The sequence below is a fragment of the Mobula hypostoma genome, chromosome 1, assembly GCF_963921235.1.
Source record: "Mobula hypostoma chromosome 1, sMobHyp1.1, whole genome shotgun sequence".
Lineage (NCBI taxonomy): Eukaryota > Metazoa > Chordata > Chondrichthyes > Myliobatiformes > Myliobatidae > Mobula > Mobula hypostoma.
The window spans coordinates 72,603,651-72,624,776 of NC_086097.1; the positions used below are offsets into that span (position 1 = coordinate 72,603,651).

The 21,126-nt window shown below is 37.4% G+C and overlaps 1 protein-coding gene across 2 annotated transcripts in view; it reads left to right on the forward strand.

Annotated features, from left to right (window-relative positions):
• Positions 1 to 21,126, forward strand: part of LOC134347941 (RNA-binding protein Nova-1) — a 273,130-nt gene that overhangs the window by 242,159 nt on the left and 9,845 nt on the right. For both annotated transcript variants that reach the window (XM_063050610.1, XM_063050617.1), the window contains one exon: positions 21,114 to 21,126. This exon is cut by the window's right edge. In XM_063050610.1, coding sequence (XP_062906680.1) covers positions 21,114 to 21,126 — 13 coding nt within the window. The remainder of the gene's footprint in view (positions 1 to 21,113) is intronic.

A 21,126-nucleotide genomic window follows, 5' to 3' on the forward strand; every position in this document is an offset into this window, starting at 1 on the left:
TGACCTACCAAAATGAAACACCTCACACTTAACTGGGTTGAACTCCATCTGCCACTTCTCAGCCCAGTTTTGCATCCTATCAATTTCCTGCTGTAACTTCTTGACAGCCCTCCACCCCCAACCTTTGTGTCATCGGCAAATTTACTAACCCATCCCTCCACTTCCTCATCTATGTCATTTATAAACATCACGAAGAGAAGGGGTCCCAGGACAGATCCCTGAGGCACACCACTGGTCACCGACCTCAATGCAGAAATATGACCCGTCTACAACCACTCTTTGCTTTCTGTGGGCAAGCCAATTCTGGATCCACAAAGCAAAGTCCCCTTGGATCCCATGCCTCCTTACTTTCTCAATAAGCCTTGCATGGGGTACCTTATCAAATGCCTTGCTGAAATCCATATACGCTACACCTACTGCGCTACGTTCATCAATGTGCTTAGTCACATCCTCAAAAAATTCAATCAGGCTCATAATGCACGACCTGCCTTTGGCAAAGCCATGCTGACTACTGTATTCCTAATCATATTATGTCTCTCCAAATGTTCATAAAACCTGCCTCTCAGGATCTTCTCCATCAACTTACCAACCACTGAAGTAAGACTCACTGGTCTATAATTTCCTGGGCTATCTCTCCTCCCTTCTTGAATAAGGGAACAACATCTGCAACCCTCCAATCCTCTGGAACTTCTCCCATCCCCATTGATGAGCAAAGATCATTGCCAGAGGCTCAGCGATCTCCTCCCTCACCTCCCACATTAGCCTGGGGTATACCCCATCCGGTCCCAATGACTTAACCAACTTGATGCTTTCCAAAAGCTCCAGCACATCCTCTTTCTTAACATCTCTATGCTCAAGCTTTTCAGTCCGCTGTAAGTCATCCCTACAATCGCCAAGGTCCTTTTCCAAAGGGAATACTGAAGCAAAGTATTAATTAAGTACCATTGCTACCTCCTCCATTCCAAACACACTTTTCCACTGTCACACTTGATTGGTCCTATTCTCTCATGTCTTATGCTCTTGCTCTTCACATACTTGTAGAATGCCTTGGGGTTTTCCTTAATCCTGCTTGCCAAGGCCTTCTCATGGCCCCTTCTGGCTCTCCTAATTTCACTCTTCTTCCTGCTAGCCTTATAATTTTCTAAATCTCTATCATTGCCTAATTTTTTGAACCTTTCATAAGCTTCTTCTTGACTAGATTTTCAACAGCCTTTGAGCACCATGGTTCCTGTACCCTACCATCCTATGCAGAATGCCACACAAATATCCCTTGAACATTTGCCACATTTCTGCTATAAATTTCCCTGAGAACATCTGTTCCCAATTTATGCTTCCAAATTTCTGCCTGATAGCATCGTATTTCCCCTTAGTCCAATAAAACGTTTTCCTGACTTGTCTGCTCCTGTCCTTCTCCAATGCTTTGGTAAAGGAGATAGAATTGTGATCACTATCTTCAAAATGCTCTCTCAGTGAGAGACCTGACACCTGACCAGGTTCATTTCCCAATACCAGATCAAGTACAGCCTCTCCTCTTGTAGGCTTATCTACATATGGTATCAGTAAACCTTCCTGAACACACCTAACAAACTCCACCCCATCTAAGCACCTTGCTCTAGGGAGATGCCAATCAATACTGGGGAAATTAAAATCTCCCATCGCAACAACCCTGTTATTAGTGCACCATTTCAGAAACTGTCTCCCTATCTGCTCTTCGATGTCCCTGTTACTATTGGGTGGTCTATAAAAAAACACTCAGTAGAGTTATCTGACCCCTTCCTGTTTCAACCCACAGAGATTCAGTAGACAATCGCTCCTGACTTCCTCCTTTTCTGCAGCCGTGACACTATCTCTAATCAGCAGTGCCATGCCCCCACCTGTTTTGCCTCCCTTCCTGTCCTTTCTGAAACACCTAAAGCCTGGCACTCTAAGTAGTCATTCCTGCCCCCGAGCCATCCAAATCTCTGTATTAGCCACAGCATCATAGTTCCAAGTACTGATCCATGATCTGAGCTCATCCGCTTTATTCATGATACCCCTTGCATTAAAATAGACACATCTCAAACCATCAGTCTGAGTACGTTCCTTCTCTATCACCTGCCTTTCCTCCATCTCTTCAGTTTGATTCCCATCCCCAGCAATTCTAGTTTAAACTCTCCCCAATAGCCTTAGCAAACCTCCCTTTCAGGATATTGGTTCCCCTCAGATTCAAGTGCAACCTGTCCTTATTGTACAGCTCAGGCCTGCCCCAAAAAAGGTCCCAATGATCCAGAAATCTGAATCCCTGCTCCCTGCTCCAGTCCCACAGCCATGCCTTATCCTCCACCTCACTCTATTCCTATACTCACTGTCATGTGACACAGGCAGTAATCCTGAGATTACTGCCCTTGTGGTCCGGCTTCTCAGCTTCTTTCCTAACTCCCTGTAGTCTGTTTTCAGGACCTTCTCCCTTTTTCCTACCTATATCATCAGTATCAATACGTACCATGACCTCTGGCTATTCACCTTCCCACTTCAGGATATCGTGGACACGATCAGAAACATCCCAGACCCTGGCACCTGGGAGGCAAACTACCAACCATGTTTCTTTCCTGCATCCACAGAATTGCCTGTCTGACCCCCTAACTACAGAGTCCCCTATCACTGCTGCCATCCTCTTCCTTTCCCTGCCCTTCTGAGCCACAGGGCAGACTGCTGCTTCCCCCAGGTAGGTCATTCCCCCCCACTCAACAGTACTCAAACAGGAGCACTTATTGTTGAGAGGGACAGCCACAGGGGTACTCTCCAGTATCTGTCTCTTGCCCTTCCCTTTCCTGACTGTTACCCACTTAACTGTCTCCCGAGGACCCAGTGTGACTACTTGCCTATAGCTGCTCTCTATCACCTCTTCACTTTCCCTGACCAGACGAAGGTCATCGAGCTGTATCTCCAGTTCCATAACCCGGTCCCTAAGGAGTTGCAGCTCAACGCACCTGGAGTAGATGTGGCCATCTGGGAGGCTGGGATTCTCCCAGACATCCCACATCCGACACTCAGTACAGAACATCGGCCTTGCAGACATACTTCCTATTCCTATTCTTCACAAGTAACTTACCTTGCCTCAACCTGTTATCACTGAAGCCCCGTTGAGCCAAAGCCCTCCTACTCTGACTCCCTCTACTCTCGTGCCCGCTCTATAAAGCCGTCTTCTTTTTAAATTCTTCCCGCCAGTTTAATTCACTGATGCCCACGCGCCTGCTCAGTAGTGCCTCGATCAAACCACTGAAGAACAAATGATCTCCTTTTTAAGTTCTTCTCACCGGTCTAACTCACTGATGTCCACACACCTCCCCATCCTGAAGACCTATCTTGGAATTGTCCAAGTAGTTCACCCCGATAAGACTAAATTGGGTAAATTTTGCTGGTTGGAGCAAATAGTTAGTTCCGATTGAAATTGTTAACCTTCAGCCATTTAAGTTCAAAGAAGTCTTAGCTTTATTAACATGCATTATTATGCATGGAATTCTGAGAGTTACTACCAGAACTGAAGGTTAGAGAGCCAATTAATTTCAGTGGGAGTTCTCGACTTGAAGTATGGAGAAAACATATTATTTAATTATTTTACTTTAGTTTAATAGTTAATAATTTTAAGTGATTTTTCTCTTTAATTATTTGAAATATTGTTAAATAAATTTAAATTTTGCCATTTGATTCAATTTTAAAATTCACAGTTTCATATTTCACAATTAAAACTTTGCCAAAGGCAGACATCAAGCTCATCTTTGCCACCTGTCAAGTATTCTGGGGGGCGGGGAGTGGAGGGTGAGCCTCAGCACTAGGCTGCTTTCATTCCAGGTAATGAAAGACCAGTGAAATTCATTTTCTGTATACTGACCAGTGAGGGTAAATATTGAGTTCATTCACATTGGATCTGAGAAAGATAAAAGAAAGTACTTTCTAAGCTGTAAAATGCTAGAAATAGTGAAGAAACATCATGGTTTATTGAATTTTCAAGGACAGATCCTTTTTTTCTGGAAGACCACTATATGAGGGAAGTTTTGCTCCAGTAACAAAACGCCTGGTTAGTCCATAGACGGAAGAGCTGTGTTGAATATTATATTTTTAAAATTTTACTATTTCATTAGACTGAACTTAATAAGATATCAAGGTAACTGATTGAGTAAGTGGGCTACAGAATCTAGGACTGGGGACACAGTATGTAAATTAGACTTGGAGTTATGTTTATAAGTATTTTCATGTACAAAAATGGTAATAATTGTAAATTCTCTTCTGCAAATCAGTTTTGGGTAAGTTAAAATTTTCAAGTTTGTGGTTGATAGATTGTATTGTTACTAAGAATATCAGTCAAACGCCATATGGCCTTTACATGGTGCTGTTTCAAAGATCAGCTGTGGTAGCATTGAAAGGCAGAAAAGGTTATTGGATCTAAATGATCTACTCTTGTCACTGAATTCCTAAAGACTTAAAAAGTTCTAATGCTATTGATCAGTTAATGCTATTGAATAGTTTGAAAACTATTGTGAGATACAGGGCACCTGATTCACCAGATCAATTTAACTTACCAAGAGCAGGGCTCGCCTCAATTAAAAAGCTATATTTATAATTTTTACAGGCTCTGCAAAAAAGGGGGTTGCCATCTGTGTCAGCCTTACTTTGTGCCAAGTGGAGGGGTTGTATGTGAAGTGTATCTGTCCTGTCTCCCCAGCGTGCCAGTGCTTTGCTACTGAGCTTAAGGATGTGTCCAGCAGTGGAGAGAGAGGGGTCAAATATGGCAGCAAGCAGCTAACTGTGAGTGCTTTGCAAACTGCAGTTCCCAGAGGAACTGTCAGCTGCAGGTCTGCTTTATTCAGGCCAGTGAAATACTTAAGTGGATTGAGTGCAGTTGCCATATAAATAGTATGTCATTAATGGTAACGCTGCGCCACCTGAAATAGACTATGATTATTATCGTTTAAGTGCAGTTGTCATTAAAATAGTATGATCTCACTAATGAAAAAGTAACTCTGCCAGAAATAGATTCTGATTAGTATTCTTGCATGATTATCAGTTTTATAAATAAATTGATTTTAATTATGTTTCTTTCTTTGTACCCATCTCACACACCAAAAAATAATTCACCAAATCAGGACGTTGGTAGGGTAAGTGATTTTCATTTCAGATTAAGGATGACAATCTAGTTTTATCAGGAATTCCTTAGATTGTACGAGTTGCACAATAGCACTGAGAGAGAAATGGGGTGTCTGTGCAATGTGCATCTTAGGATAAAGTGCCTTCTGCTTCGAACCAGAATGTTAAACAAATCTACAAGATGGTTATTACTGAAACGTTGTATCTTGAAAACAGGTGTGCAGCTCACTCAATAAATGTTTCACAATATGTGTGAAATACCTGTGGGATGGTGGTGACACTATGTCATGTAGATGACAGTGCTAATATTTCATACAAAGTACATATTGGTGTCAGAAGAAATTTAATAATATCATCTATTGTTTTAAAAAACAAGTGCTTGGTATTGTATTTTTATATTTAATGTTACAGAGGATCAGGACTGTTTTGAAAGAAAACACACACATTAGGTTCATTTTTATGAAATTTGTCTTGTAACTAAATCTTTAACTTCTGCCCTACTGGTTTACCTTCCATTGGTAATCAGTGGCTGTAACTACAAATAGTTGCATGAATACAAGACAAGTTCACTATTAATGGCATACATGGCTGGGGTACAAAGAAGGAATCATCTGAAAATATTAAATACATCGAATTAGATTCCAAAATAGTATTCTGCAGATTATTGACTTAGTTCTAACATTATCATCAAAAAATATTTCTAACAGATCATGACAATATCAAAGCTCAAATTTGTTCGAGATAGTCATAATGGGTAAATTACTAAAATGATCTAAAATTAAAATATTAAAAGGAGCAATTTCTAAATTATTTGATGAAAATTATTAAAGATATTCAATCTTTTGATATGACAGATTATGCTAGAGGGGATTGAGACTGGATTTCTTATTTTGAATGTGTTAGCTTTGAAGTACATTCTAGTTTTCCTCAGCCAGTACATCTTATGGCAAGTGGGCTGTGTTTGTGCACAAGAGACAGCAGATGCTGGTATCTGTAGCACAAACAGTAGAAGAATTCAGCAGGTCATGCAGATCTGTGGGAAGAAATGAGTTGTTGATGTTTTGGATTGAATGGGATTTTATTTTTGGGCTGGTTTTATGTAATTATAATACAAAACAATGGCCCTAACTATCTAAAGCAGAGGTATAAATCTTCCAATCAAGTTATTACAGTATCCATTCACTCATGGCAAAAAAACTAATTGATGTTTTTGTATGGAGCAGTGTAGTAATACTGAGAGCACTGTGACTGTTGTCAATTCCTGGTTGTCTTCCAAAAGTGCATAGAGCTGCCTTCTGGAGAGCCTGAAGTCCTTTATATTAGTACATCCAGATCAGTGCTAGATAGAAACTTACAGTTTATAAACATGACATTGAAGGAATTATGTGTTATATTTGAATCAGGAGGCTTGTGAATTGATAATGTTCCTTTGACATTACACTTCTTGTGCTTCCTCGTGGTGGATGCTGTAGGCTATTCAGTGTTGTACAAGTAAGTAAGATAAGTTGCTGCAGTCCGTTCTATAGAAAATACATAGCAATCACAGTGCAACATTATGGAAAAGTTAGATAAGCAAGTAAATTTTGGGTCTTTTATTTTTTTACAATTGGCGTCTAGACTGCATGTAAAAATATCTCCAGTGTTTCCATTGTTGCTTGTGGCGAATGTGTATTCCTGTTGTGGAACATATAATTTGTAAAATTGAACTGAAGCAGACATTTCATAAAAAAACAGTTTCTCCCACTTAAAAGATAATTGTAACTGATAATTTTGCATACTAAATTTAGCAATGTCACCTTTTTGCATGAATTCAAATACCAAGGTAATAAAAAGGTGAATATTATTTATGTAGATCATAATCTGAAATCACTGGATGTATTGAATATGACAACAGTAGCAATATTAAGTGAGTTCACACAATGGTGAAAAACAAAATAATTCAGATTTCTCTAATGCATCACTTAGTCTTTTTGAAAATTCAGACTTGGCAAATACTCAAATATTTTGGCTATCAAAGATTTTGTGATTCTTAGAATAAAATGCAAAATACTGAATTGTTTTGAATAGAAACAGTGTCATTTCTGAATTGATGTTGAGGTAATCATTTCTACTATTAAACTAAGCCTTCTGAAATGTAAAAACTCTCATCAACTAAGCAGGAGTCATTTAGGAATTGGGGTATTCATTTATTTTCCGTAATAGAAAGTAAAATTCCATAATTATCTGTACACATTTGGTATGATTGCAAAGTTAGTAGATAAAGAATTGTGAAATCTGCAATCATTTTGATTAATTGAAGTTCACAACCTCTTAATTCAGGGATCACAAGACTGAAATATGTCCATTCTGTACTGTTAATGAAAATTATAAAATTCAATTATCTATTCATCTAATTTGGAGGAACAATAATATTAATGTTGTACACAATCAAAATAGTTTATTTCAAATATGTTATTGTATTAGTAAAAAATCAGCATACCATTGTTTGAAAAGCCATACTTGGTAACATTTTAAATCAAATTTTCTTTTAGTAAAATGGTAAAATCAGATTTACAATCCTACTCATCGTCCTTGAGTAAAGGATGATTAATGGGATGGCCCCACTCTTCCTTGTTTTTCGTTTTGTTATTTCATTATTTCCCATGGGGCCCTAACATATACAGTCATTCTCTCCTTAGAACAAAAGAAGATATTGAGGGCTTTAATAATTAGTTTGAGGCCAGAGTAGTAAGGGAAGGAAAAAGATCATCCAAATCTTCCATTTTAATCCACCATTTGCAGCCAAGAGCCTCAAGGCAAAAATTCTTTCACTTATTACACACTCAATTAAGCACATTGCTTCCTCATTCCTGTGGGAATAATAATTACCAGGCAATAGTGAACGTTACAGAAGCTCGATTTGTATCTTTAAATTAAATGATTGGCCCTTTTCATCCCATCAACAATTAACTCACTCACACATCTAAAAGGTGCATACTCATTTGGCTTGCCGGCTTCCAGTGAGTCCAGTTTCAGTTGTTCAGCATGGATGTTCTGATATGCAAGAACATGTATAATACTTTTATTAGCATAACTGAAAATTTTCAGTCACTCAAGGACAGAAGCCCTTCCATATTTCTGTGCTCTTTCTTGTCTCTGTTGCCATAGCAATACCTTGGATATACTGTATGAGAACATAATAGAAAGAACCAGCATTAAAGTTTTGTGAGATTTTTCTGTCTCATTGTTGTAGAATAAATCTCCTGGAAGGACCACAAAAGCAGAGGAGAAACCTAGTGTATTTGTGACCAAGCTTTGAAAATTTCTTTCTATTCCCTTGAAGTCGTAAGCAAGCTGCAGAAGAGTAACTGTCAGTCCACCTTACGACACAAGGATATATCCTAGTTCTCTTTGAAAGGCTGTGGAAAACCCTTTCTGGTGCATATTTCAACATTTGATATATTCAATTTTTTGACTCTCCTTAGTGTGGGCAAGTATGTGTATGTGCTAATGGAGATGATATCCAGCCTGATGCAGCAGAATTGCATCAGTGTGGAGTAGAGTCAGTGAACTTTACCTGCCTCTTAATTTTGGATGGTTGCCTCAGAGGAGGTTATATCTAAAAGGAGAAACACCTATAGTTGAGCTTAAAGTGCATTCAAGTTACTTAACATAGAACAAGCTCTATTATGGACTTAACAAGTGTACTTACTGTGAGAATGTCTGACAGTGAAAATGCTTGATTGATTTATTGATATTCCTAAAACAATACTTACATCAAGAAAACCCAAGTAGTAATTTACAAAACTGAGCTTAAATTAGGTCATTAGACAGTCTGAAAAAAAAACAGGTTTTCAAATTGTGTATGCCTTGGCAGTAACTGCTGTAAACAACAGATTAGCCATCAGTTCAGTACTGATCTTATCTGCTGTAAACAATTTAGTAGGATGGGATAAAGTCTGGAAGTGGTGGGATTATTGTAAAGCAATTAATCTTCATTTTAGAGGGAGAGGAGTCTAATATCTGTTTTGACTTGTTCTTAATGACAGGAATTCCAATTAAACTCTTGTCACTTTAAATTTGCCAGTTTTGGTTTCATTTTAAACTGAGTCATTAACTGTTCCATTCTCCTTGAGGAAATGATTTCAGCAATCACAATAAGTGGTGTTTGAAACTCCTGACAGATTAGATACTACCTTGCTGAATTAAAAAGAATAGCACTGAGTTAAAGCAGAACAACAATATGCTGCAGCTAACCTTGACCCCCATAACTGATTAAAACTATGGGAAGGCCAAAATAGATGACGTCCTGTTGAACGTTGAGCCTTTTCTCTCATAATTTGTGGTGATGCTTGCTATTTGAATTAATTATAAGGAAGCCAAGTTACACTACATAGAGAGATTAATAGTAATGAAGCAAAGTATTCCACCTGGATTAATTAGTTCAAAGAAAATGAGACCAAAAAGACTAAATTTTATAATTTCCACATTTTGCCTATGTTAGTCGAAACAAAAAAATCTTCAGATGCTGGAAACCCAAAGCAACACACACAAAATGCTGGAGGGACTCAGCAGGCTAGGCAGCATCTATGAAGAAGAGTAAACAGTCAATGTTCTGGGCTGAGACCCTTCCTCAGGAGCCTTCATGAGTTCTGATGAAGGGTTTCAGACCCAAAACATGACTGTGTATTCTTTTCCACAGATAATGCCTGGCCTGCTGAGTTCCTAAAGCATTTTGTGTGTGTTGCCTATGTTAGTGTTCGTTCTGAAGTGCCCTTTGGTTAAAAGTTACTGTTGTAGGGTGGAACATGCTGAGAAGTAGGAATTTGGAAGTCCCAAACTTGCTGGCCAAATTACAGTGGTGATTTTGCTGACCGCTCCCACGTTGGATGCAGCATAAAGTCCAGCAGTGAAGCTGAAGAATGCTGATTTTCCCAGAATTTGTGAACCTTGAGAAGATTAGGTCAGTTGCGGGAACAGCAAACTATTCATTTGCACATACCAGTTGGTACAAGCTGAATTCATTGTGATGCCTTAATACTTGTAATTAGTAACTTGATTTAAATTTCAGAGATATCCAGAAATATTCAAAGAACTTGTTAGCTTTGGCAACTGACAATGCTGGAGGTATGACTTTGCCAGCTATTGAAGATTTTAAGTCTTTTTTAGGAGGGATTTGTGCTGCCCAGCTACTTGATTGTATACAAGCTTTGTAATTGTACCAGGTGCCACCATTTTGCATCTGGACTTATGCAGCCTTCAAAATACACATGGAGTAAGTGCATAACTTACCAATGGTAAATGCAGACAGCAAACCCCAGTCACCCTCCTCTGGATCAATTAATTGGCAGTCTAGTGACCAACTCGGTAATTTATGCAATGTAGAGGTATCTGTCAGTTATTTAGCGTAGTGAGAGATTGAACACAGTAAAAGTGATAAAGGGAAACCAAGAAGGACACTTACCCACCCTGAAGATAAAATCCTAAGCGCTTATATAGTCAGCTTATAGATGGAGACATTTTGAATGGAATACATCGCTGACTATGTGAATACAGTATATTTTTGTTTGGTCTATATGAAACTGTATTGTATGTGCCTCTTATCTTCTACTCACTGGCCCCAAATTTATTTAGAAAGTAAAATTAGCTGTGCCTGGATTAAGAAGCACTCATTACCTTGATCAGCAAGGCAAACACAGCTTCACATAGATGTACACAGAGTGGTAGATATGCTTGCCCATTACTCATGTCAGCAGCCATTCTTCATGCTGCAAATCAGCCTTCACCCATGGCCTGGAAAATTAGCAACATAGCATGTTTTAATGTTGATGCATGATTGAACAGAGCATATAATTAATTCCAAAATGAAATCAGCACTACTTAGTGTGCATGGCCACAATGTGAAATTGATTCACAGGCCTCACTCTCGACTCACAGGGGATACTGGTCAGTGATGTCAATAGGTTTCAAAGTGCAGAGCCATGGAGGTGAACAGCATCGAATTGGGTCCTCTGGCCCACCATTTCTATGCTAACATTCCTGCTCATTATGTTTGATATTGTTGCTGCCAAGTTGTAGTGTGGCCTGGACCATTTTGAAAATCCTATCTTAAACAGCAGTTTTCACAACATGTCCATTCTGCCTGCATTAATGCAGACCACAAAGTGAACTTTGGCTATGAGTAATTATTATGGGATGAAACATGCAAAGAAGTAGGAAACTACAAACCCCAAACTTAGTGACATTTTTCATGTTCTAATGTGCACTAAAACAGCCCTTAATGTTAGTTAAATAACTCCACCATTGAATTTAGCCATGGAAGTTACTACATGGGATTTAATGCTGTACTTGCTTGTTCTTTCTCTATGGGCTCAATGCTTCGTCCGGCTGTCCATTAGCTCTTCCACCATGCCCAATAATCTTTCATAGGTGTGGTGTACTCTCTTCCCTCTCCATTCTGCATTCCTGGTCCTGGCTGCAGATCTGGCATGGCGGGCAGCGCAGCTCAAAGGGCCTACTCAGCGCAGTATCTCTGAATAAAATAATAAATCCCACCCCACCACCCAAGGCACCAAGTTTTGTTTAGAGCTGTCACATTTAGAACTGTTCCCATTCTCCACACATTGTCCATGCCATTGTTAGATCATTATTTTTTTTAATGCAATTCTTAAGCCCATAAATATTAGTTATCTGTTCCTAAATGCAGAAAGGAATTCAGAAGAAAAGCACGGAGTGTTACGAATGTGCAAATTCCTTCTACATAAAGTAGATAGGTAGATGAAGAAAATAACCGAGATGCATTCAAAGGGAAGCTGGTTTTGTATAGGAGCAAAAAATGAATAAAAGAGTTTGCTTCTGTGCTTGGTTGAACAGGAACAGGATTCTGTGTGGAGCCAGTTAAATTACATATGAATTTGTTTTATTTCTATGTCAAGTTATTTAATTACATAGTCATTTTTTAAATCTAAATTATACGTACTGTTATGTCTACAGTGCTTTAAAATACAGTCTGTTCTGGCTGTTTATATTACCCACCTGACAAGTGACGTAATTGAAATTCCTTTATATAGATTCAGTTGTGTTTAAATCAAAAATATGAAATTAATGATTGCACTTGAAGCATCTGATACAAATGTTAGATGTTAGATGTTCACAGTAAAAACAGAAAATGCAGGATATATCCAACAGTATTCAAGCAGTCTCCATGGACTGTGAAACAGAGTTAAACTTTACCAGTTGATGACTTTTCATCAAAGATTAGGAATCAAGTCATCTTTAAGTTACAGAGAGGTGGTAGTATGCAGAGAAGAAAGGGGATATGTATAATGGGGTGGAGACCAAAAAGAAACTGAATGGCAGTGCAGCTGGCTGAAAAAGGATGGTAAGGGCTTGGTAATTGCAGTTGATGTGTCTGGAGGAGAGGTACATAAATAGCAGAAGAGGAATCAGAACGGAGAAGAGAAAATTAAAAACAGTGATGCTGTTGAAATATAAAACACTGCAGATGCTAGAAGTCTTAAATAATAGAAAATTCTGGAAATATTTGTCAAGTCTGGTAGTATTTGTGAAGAGAGAAAAATAGAATTAACATTGCAGGTTATTGAGCTATCATCAAAACTGGCTAGTTCCTATCTAGACTGGAAAGACTGATTAATTGAAATTATTGAATTCAAGATTGTGCCCAGAGGGTAGTGCAATATTCAGTCAGAAGAAGGGATGCTATTCCAATAATGAATCATATGAAGTAATCACATCTATGAATATTTGTCAATTAGAAATTCTGCGAGAAATGCCACAGTGACAAAACTGTACATACCATATGTCATTCATCTTTCAATTTGTTGGCATCAGATATTACAAAATATTTTAAAATATTTGCATCTGTATATTACATGTTTATTTAAAATATTAACATATGATTGTAAATTGATTCAATTTTCCATATAAAATTCTTTTACCATTAAGCTTAGATTTTTTTAAATAAATTGCTTCTGGACAGTTAATAAAATTAGGTGAGTGGTACTGTAGGAATGTACTGGTGTAAAATGTAAAATACGGCAAACAAGTCAAGTTTAAGTCTACTGATGAAGTTTCAGCAAAATAATTGTTGAACAATATCATATTCAAAAAAATGTTGAACAATAACTTGTATTCTGCACTTATTTTTCTTAATATGAGTACCTAATTGATTCATTTCCTCATCCTCCTTACCAAAATGTGCTCCTAACCTCTTCTTCAATTAACTACAACTCAAAGAGGTGTACACCCACCAGAGCAAAATATATTAAGATATCTTCCTGCATGTTTTCTTGTTTTTTTAAAAAAGTACATACATAACAGTTTCTGCTCATAACAATACCCTTAAGTTTTTATATATTCTGTTTGATTATTGTGAGCTTCTTCAGTCATTAGCCTGAAAATATAAAATATGTACTGAGTATAATATAAAATGTTTCAAATATACAGTGTAATATATTTAAATTATATACAACATATAATGAAATGTGAATGCCCAGAAAAAAAAATCCCTTAGGGTTGCACTTCACTATGCCTTTGTGGATTCATCAGAAAAGCATTATGTTGATGTGAGGCATTTAACTGCTGTTTTCATTGCAGAAATATTAATGTTATTGATTTATAAAGTGAATAAACTTTATTGATAAAATAACATACTGTAGTCATGCTAAATGGATAGAATAGATGTAAGTTTGACTTTTTTAGCTTGGAATACTAGACTGGTAGTGCAAGTCGAAAATCATGGTTCAGCCTAGCTCTGGAGTGAAGCAGACTGGAACACTGCTTGGAATGACAATCCACAGTCCTGCCACACTAACTCTGCAAGGTACTGAGGAGATCCTAGAAAGCACAATTAGCATTCCTGCTATGTCAGTCCTACCCAAACGCCTCTGCTTCTGGCAGACTGAGTTTTACAAAGTTAAGGTACGTTGTCAGTGATTTTAAGACCATATAGACAATAAGACAAAGGAGCAGAATTAGGCCATTTGGCTCATTGAGTCCAGTCTGCCATTCTATCATGGCTAATTTATCCCCTCAACCCCTTTCTCCTGCTTTCTCCCCCTTTCTAATCAAGAACCTATCAATTTCCGTTTTAAATATTCCCAGTAGCTTGGCCTCCACAGCAATCTGTGACAACGAATTCCACAGATTCACCACCTAAAGCTAACGAAATTCCTCCTCATCTCTATTCTAAAGGTATGCCCTTCTATTCTGAGACTGTGTCCTCTGGTCCTAGACTATCCCACAATTGTTAACATCCTCTCCATGTCCAGTCCACTTAGGCCTTCCAATATTCAATAGGTTTCAATGAGATCCACCCTCATTCATATAAACTTCAGCAAGTACGGGCCCAGAGTCATCAAATGCTCATCATACATTAACCCTTTCATTCTCCTAATCATTCTCGTGAACTTCCTCTGGACTTTCTCCAATGCCAGCACATCCTTTCTTAGATACTGTAAGGGGCCCAAAATATTCCAAGTATGGTCTGACCAATGCCTTATAAGCCTCAGCATTACATTCTTGCTTTCATATTCTAGTCCTCTCAAAGTGAATGCTAACATTGCATTTGCCTTCCTCACCATCTACTCAGCCTGCAAGTTAACATTTAGGGAATCGTGCATGAGGACTCCCAAGTCCCTTTGCAAATCTGATTTTTGAATTTTCTCTCCATTAGGAAAATAGTCTACGCCTTTATTCATTCTACCAAAATGCATAACCATACACTTCCCTACAATATTTTCTATTTGCCACTTTGTTTTCCATTCTTCTAATCTGTCCAAGTCCTTCTGCAGTTTGTCTGCTTCCTCAATACTACCTGCTCCACTACCTATGTTTGTATCATTCACAACCTTGGTCACAAAGTCATCAATTCCATTATCTAAATCATTAAAATATAACATGAAAAGAAGCAGTCCCAACACCAACCCCTGCAGAACACTAGTCACAAGCAGTCAAACAGAAAAGGCCCCCTTTATTCCCACACTTTAATTCCAGTCAGCCAATCTTCTATCCATGCTAGTATCTTTCCTGTAATACCATGGGTTCTTATCTTCTTTAGCAGGCTCATGTGTGGCACCTTGTCAAAGGCTTTCTGAAAATCCAAGTACACAACACCCACTGATTCTCCTTTGTCTATCCTGTTTGAAATATGCTCAAAGAATTCCAACAGATTTGTCAGGTTAAGATTTTCCCTTAAGGAAGCAATGCTGACTTTTCCCTATTCTATCATGTGCCTCCAAGTATCCCAAAATCTTGCTTTTAATAATGGTCTCCAACATCTTCCCAACCACTGAAGTCAGGCTAAGAGGCCTATACAGGTAGTCCTCTCTTTTGCCTCCCTTGCTTCAACTTCTGAAGCACCTTCTCCTTAGTATTAGCAACTACACTTATTTCTGCCCCCTGACACTCTTGAATTTTTGGTATACCGCTGGCATTTTCCACATTGAAGACTGATGCAAAATATATATTGAGTTCATTTGCCATTACGACTCCAGCATCATTTTCCAATATCCACTCTCAGCTCCCTTTTACTCTTCACATATCTGAAAAATCTTTTAGTATGTCTTTTATATTATTGACTAGCTTGCCTTCATATTTCATCTTTTCTCTCCTCGTTGGTTATTTTGGTTGCCTTCTATTGATTTTTAAAAACTTCCTACTAATTTTGCTATACTGTATGCACTCTCTTACTTCTATGCTGTCTTGTCAGCCACAGTTGCCTCATCTTCCATTTAGAACACTTCTTCTTTGGGATGTATCTATTGTGCACCTTCCGAATTACTCTCAGAAATTCCAGCCGTTGCTATTCTGCTGTCGTATAATGGATGTGTAATCAGATATTCATTAGATTGCAGAAAAGCTCCAATAATCTGGCACACCTGCGACTTCGGTGGCGCCCAGATTCTCCAGATTATTAGATGTTTTTTCTTCCCCAAAATTTTTTATCATTACATAGTATTGTAAAATACTTCCCAGTGAATCCCTCATGTTTAAAGGGATTGCAGGAAATAGGGCACAGGTCAGTTTAAAATAAGCCTGGAAATCGTGGCCCCCGGGGAGTTCAATCAGAGCAGTTGGTGAGCCTTGGTGAGTCAGAACGAAGCCTTGGAACTGGGCCCTCAGTGATTGGAAAGGGAATCCAGGAAGCGGGACAGTGGAGAATCAGGAGGTAGCACAACAAACATTATCTGGTGAACCAGTCACTGAACTATCAGATCTCCAAAAGATGGCTAGCTGATTGTCAGAGTCTTATTGTATTAGTTTCAGGAAAGTGCCTTCATTCCTATCGCACTCCTGTGTTTGCACATCACAGTGGACAACCAACTTGCATTGACATAATGTAAATTACAGAGCCTCAAATTTGCAGAGATGCACACCTCTGCAGTACAGCAAGTTTTGTCTTCCCCCAATCTCAAAAGAATGATATTTAAAATTAACTTGTGTGTTCTATGACCAGAATAATGTGTGTTCTTTATATTTCTTTTTAATAGTACAGTCAGTTTTAATAAACCAGTAAGTTTAGGTTTGAACAAATGAGTCATGAGCAATCTGTATCTAATGTTTATGACTCAATATCAAAAGCCCAAGATTCTACATGAAATCTCTAGAATCTGTATACGTGGATTCACTTTGATTTTGGATAAACAGATGTGGGGATATTAATATTTTCAGCAATACAAAAGGTACTCTCATCAGCTGCATAATAAATATAGAAGTACATGTGAACTGGACGACAAGTTTATCCTCATACTTGGGTACTTAGATGTTGCTCCACTGCAATAAAATTTGTATTTATCTGAATATAAAGAAATGTGACTTACATTTGCCCAGGTTGTACTGGAGCAGAACATCTCATGGCATGTCCCATTAGATAAATTTATTGAGATAGCTCAAATTTAGAGATTTTTTTCTGATTAAGGTATAGAGAGAATAACAGAATATATGTGACCTGGGTAAACAATGGGATAAACAGTCTTAACCTTTAATATATACTGATTGAGAAACAGCGTAATGATGTGGATAGGAACTGAGTGAATTAGAATCCAACAGGTATAGAATGAAAGAAGAATTAGATTTGTAAAGAAAAAGGAAACATGTTTACATTTTCAATTTTAAAAATCTCTAACAAATGGGAATTAAATCTCACAAATCAGGTGAGACCCTTTCTGAGTCAGACTTTGAATGTCATTACAGAGTCATAAGTTTCAAATTAACATTTGTGCTGTCATTTACCATCCCTTCACTTTCTGCAAAGTATTGAATTGCAATTAATATACAAATGCAGCAATTTCCTGAACCACAGAGCAGATTTTGAAATGAGCTGTAATTTTCATGAAGTGCTAATGAAGCACCTCAACTCTTCTAGGAATGCCTGGCAATTCGCAATTCATAACAAATGTGAATACATTTTGGCAGCAAAACTTCATCAAGTATTGTCAGAACATCCTGTACATATACAAAGTAGCTGTGATACTTTGTCCAGCACACATTGGACCAACACAAACTGAGCTGCCAACTACTGGACTCAAAGAAAGCCATGTGGGAAATGTGCCTTAATAGACACTGATCATGAAGTACATGAGTAATTTAGCTTGCAGTTGCCATTGGCTAAAAGAGGCTTATTTGACCTGAACCAGTGCAGTAAGAGCAAAGTAAAAGCAGCCACATAGAATCCTTTCGCCAGTGATTTTACAAGGTGCTGCAAACAAAGATGGCAGATAAATTGTTTAAAATTATCATGCCTAAAGCTGAGAGAGGTGTGATGAATGGCTTACAGTTTTCAATTAAACTTGAAACAATTTAGTCCATTTCACTAAATTCTTAAGTCAACCAGTTACTTTGCAACAAGTAATACCAGTTTTAAAGAGATTAATTGTGCAGTGGATAGGTTATAAAGTGAGCGAGTAGGATAAAAGTTGGACAGGTTGTAACATGTGATCTACACAGGTAGCTGCATGTGCAAACCACCAATTTGACAATAGCTGCTGTGTTTCCATGTTGAATAGGTTTAGAGGGATATGGGCCAAGTGCAAGCAAATGCAAGACCTTGGATAGACATCTTGGTCAGCATGGATGAACTATGTGTTTACATGCTGTAGAACTCTAGGAACTATGGAGAGGTATTATATACGCATTTTTTGTTAGTCAATCAACATGAAAACTGTTTTACCACAAATATAAAGCTTATTAACTGCAGCATATTAACATTTATTTAATTCAGAGCATAATTCTTAGTCACTCACAAATCTCATTCATTTACAATCATAATGTTTTTTTTCAAGTAATGTAACCTAAAATAAACTAAGAAATTAGATAACTTGTGCCATAAAGTGTTTTTATAAGTTTATTATCATCATTTGTATTGTTCTTATCATTGAAATTTGAAGCCAACAAACTCAAAGTTACCCCTGACAGGCTTGATTGTATTTGGGCTACCAACATGTCTTTCAATCACAAAGGGAACTTGAAATCAACTAATGAAGGTTTGATAGTCTTTATAGTTTGGAAGATAAGTTTCGATCCACATTTCAAAATTTGAATCATCTTTTACCAAACGGACATGCTGCTGTCTAGACATAATTGCATCATAATATAAATTGTCTTCAGTAATGGGAAATCATTCAATATCAATAATATGAATTGTGGTTTTTGAAATATTATTTGCAATAATAGGACAGGTGCATTTTAAAGATAACAGAAATAACAAGGGGTACAAATAGAAATACTTTTGTGTGTGAAATTAAGGCGGGGGGATATGTCCAGGTTGGAAAAATATGTGAAAATGCCAATTTTCTAGATAGAGGAAGTGTAACATATGTGGAAAGAATGTAGAAGAGGAAGACAGTGTCCATCTGTTACAGTGCGTTCTCAATACAAAGATAGCACTCATATCCCCCCATACTTTTAATCAGCCAATTGAATCATATCACAGATGTAAGAATACTTCACCGGTCCCTTTCCTTTTTCTCATTGAACCTGATGGAAATCATGGAGCTATTGATAGCTTGTGGGAGGGAGAGAGAGAGAAAAAATAAATGTTCATAGGCATTTTATTGGCCAGTGTAAAATTGTATGCAAGCCATTTTGTCAGAAGTGCTCCTACGGTTGGAATCTAGCTCTTATTTTGCAATTAGCAGTAAGTGCATCATATTTCATCAAACTTGGCAGCTGCCTCCAAAAAATTTGTTGCCTTTTGTGCATCATTTACCTCCATGGAATGTCTGTTGCAAGAGGTTTTGGTTTGAGTGAACCGGGAATGTATTGAGATCCTCCCTACTCCATGTGGTTTAACAGTCCTTCCTGAGGCTTGTGGAATTTTAAACAAAAAAGTTTCAATTAGAATTAATGTAAAATCATATGCAAAAAGCAAAATAAAGAAAAGGAAAGAAAGGGATTTAAAAATAGAGATGAAAGATGGCAAAATGTATAAAAATCTTTATTTGTTTTGCTTTTATTTAATTTCTAATAATGACTTAATACTGAAGGAATAAGTTTCAATTTAAATAATATCCAACTTCAGTACCAAAGAAATTGTTTGGTAGTAAATAAGACTCCACAAGCCCTTAAAAATCTTCACCTACATGGTGATGATAAGCACTACTTTCCTGGTGTGTATTTGAATGCCGAGCCTCTCAATGAAAGAATAATATGGCATGCAGTGCAAATGAAACAACTTAATGATTTTAAGGGTGTACGTTCAGACAAAGGGTATCAGTTCAATTTACTGTTTAATACTTCAATTGGTGATAATTTCATTTATATGCTTCCAGCAAAATACTGCTTCAACAATGCTCCCATCTGTTTCTGATCAGAATAATGGTAGAAATATCATGTTTTAAAAGTGCATCATTTGATGTTTCAGTGGCTGTTTGGCAATTGTTATTTTGAAATTAAACTTAGCTATGTCATTTCCCATTTTCAGCAGTAATACATGAAAATTGCTGCACTGTTTGACTTTTAGTTTGTCAATAAATCATGCTGCAAGCTGCTTCTTGCACAGCTAAGTTAAATGCATGATTGGACATCTATCTATATATTATCAATGTATTGAATATCCTGTCTTCATTAAAAATGTTTATGTTCTGTTACCTCAAAAATTCTCGGTGAAAGTATGTTAAGTATTGTATGAAACATTTAAATGCACTTGTATACACATGATAGCCAAAAGATGTTCATTTAGGGTTGATCTTCACTTTCATAGAACAACACTTTATGTTGGATTATTTCTTGTTCAAATTGTTCTAGACTGACAACTCACGAGCATACATGTGTAATCAGTATTTTATGAGAATGGTTGACACAATGAATTTAAGAATAAAACGTACTTGCAGGTCGGTAAAGTGAAGTGGAACAAGAAGCACAGAGACAGGCATGAAGGGTGCAGAATGACGGAGATGAAAATATTTTAGACTGGGATAACTGAATCAAAGAGAAAAAGAAAATGATCAACTAGAAAGGGTTTATTGCTGTGCTCATCTTTGCTTTTTTTAGTTTGACCATATCCAAACTGACTGACTAAAAATAATCATTATTTTTATACATTTATGGTCGCTCTACTTGAATCAGTTCTTCAAAGAATTTAGTTCAAATGAAAGCCAGGTAGATAAAAGGAAAATTACTTTTCTCTGCTAATTATTAGTGCTGTTATGTAATTAAATAAGTGGTACCTGTCCACTTCCCAGTTGTCAAAAGTTGGTATAATTTACATTGATGGTATTTTAATTTAGCAAGGCTGTTCAGTGAGACTATAAGGCCAAGGTGCCATAGAAGCTGAAATGCCTCGGTAATGACGCATGGTGTATTTTGCAGGGTAAAGCACGGGTAAGTCTTATACTTGTTTCTCATTTGTCCTGCACGATCTAGTTGGATGCAAAATGGAGAGAAATATCATGTTTCAACTTCTGTCTTCTCTCACTTCAATGAATACATATATGTGATGCTGCTGCAAACATTGACTAACAACTTTACTGATGTTTATGTTTTATTTACAGGTAAAAATAATTG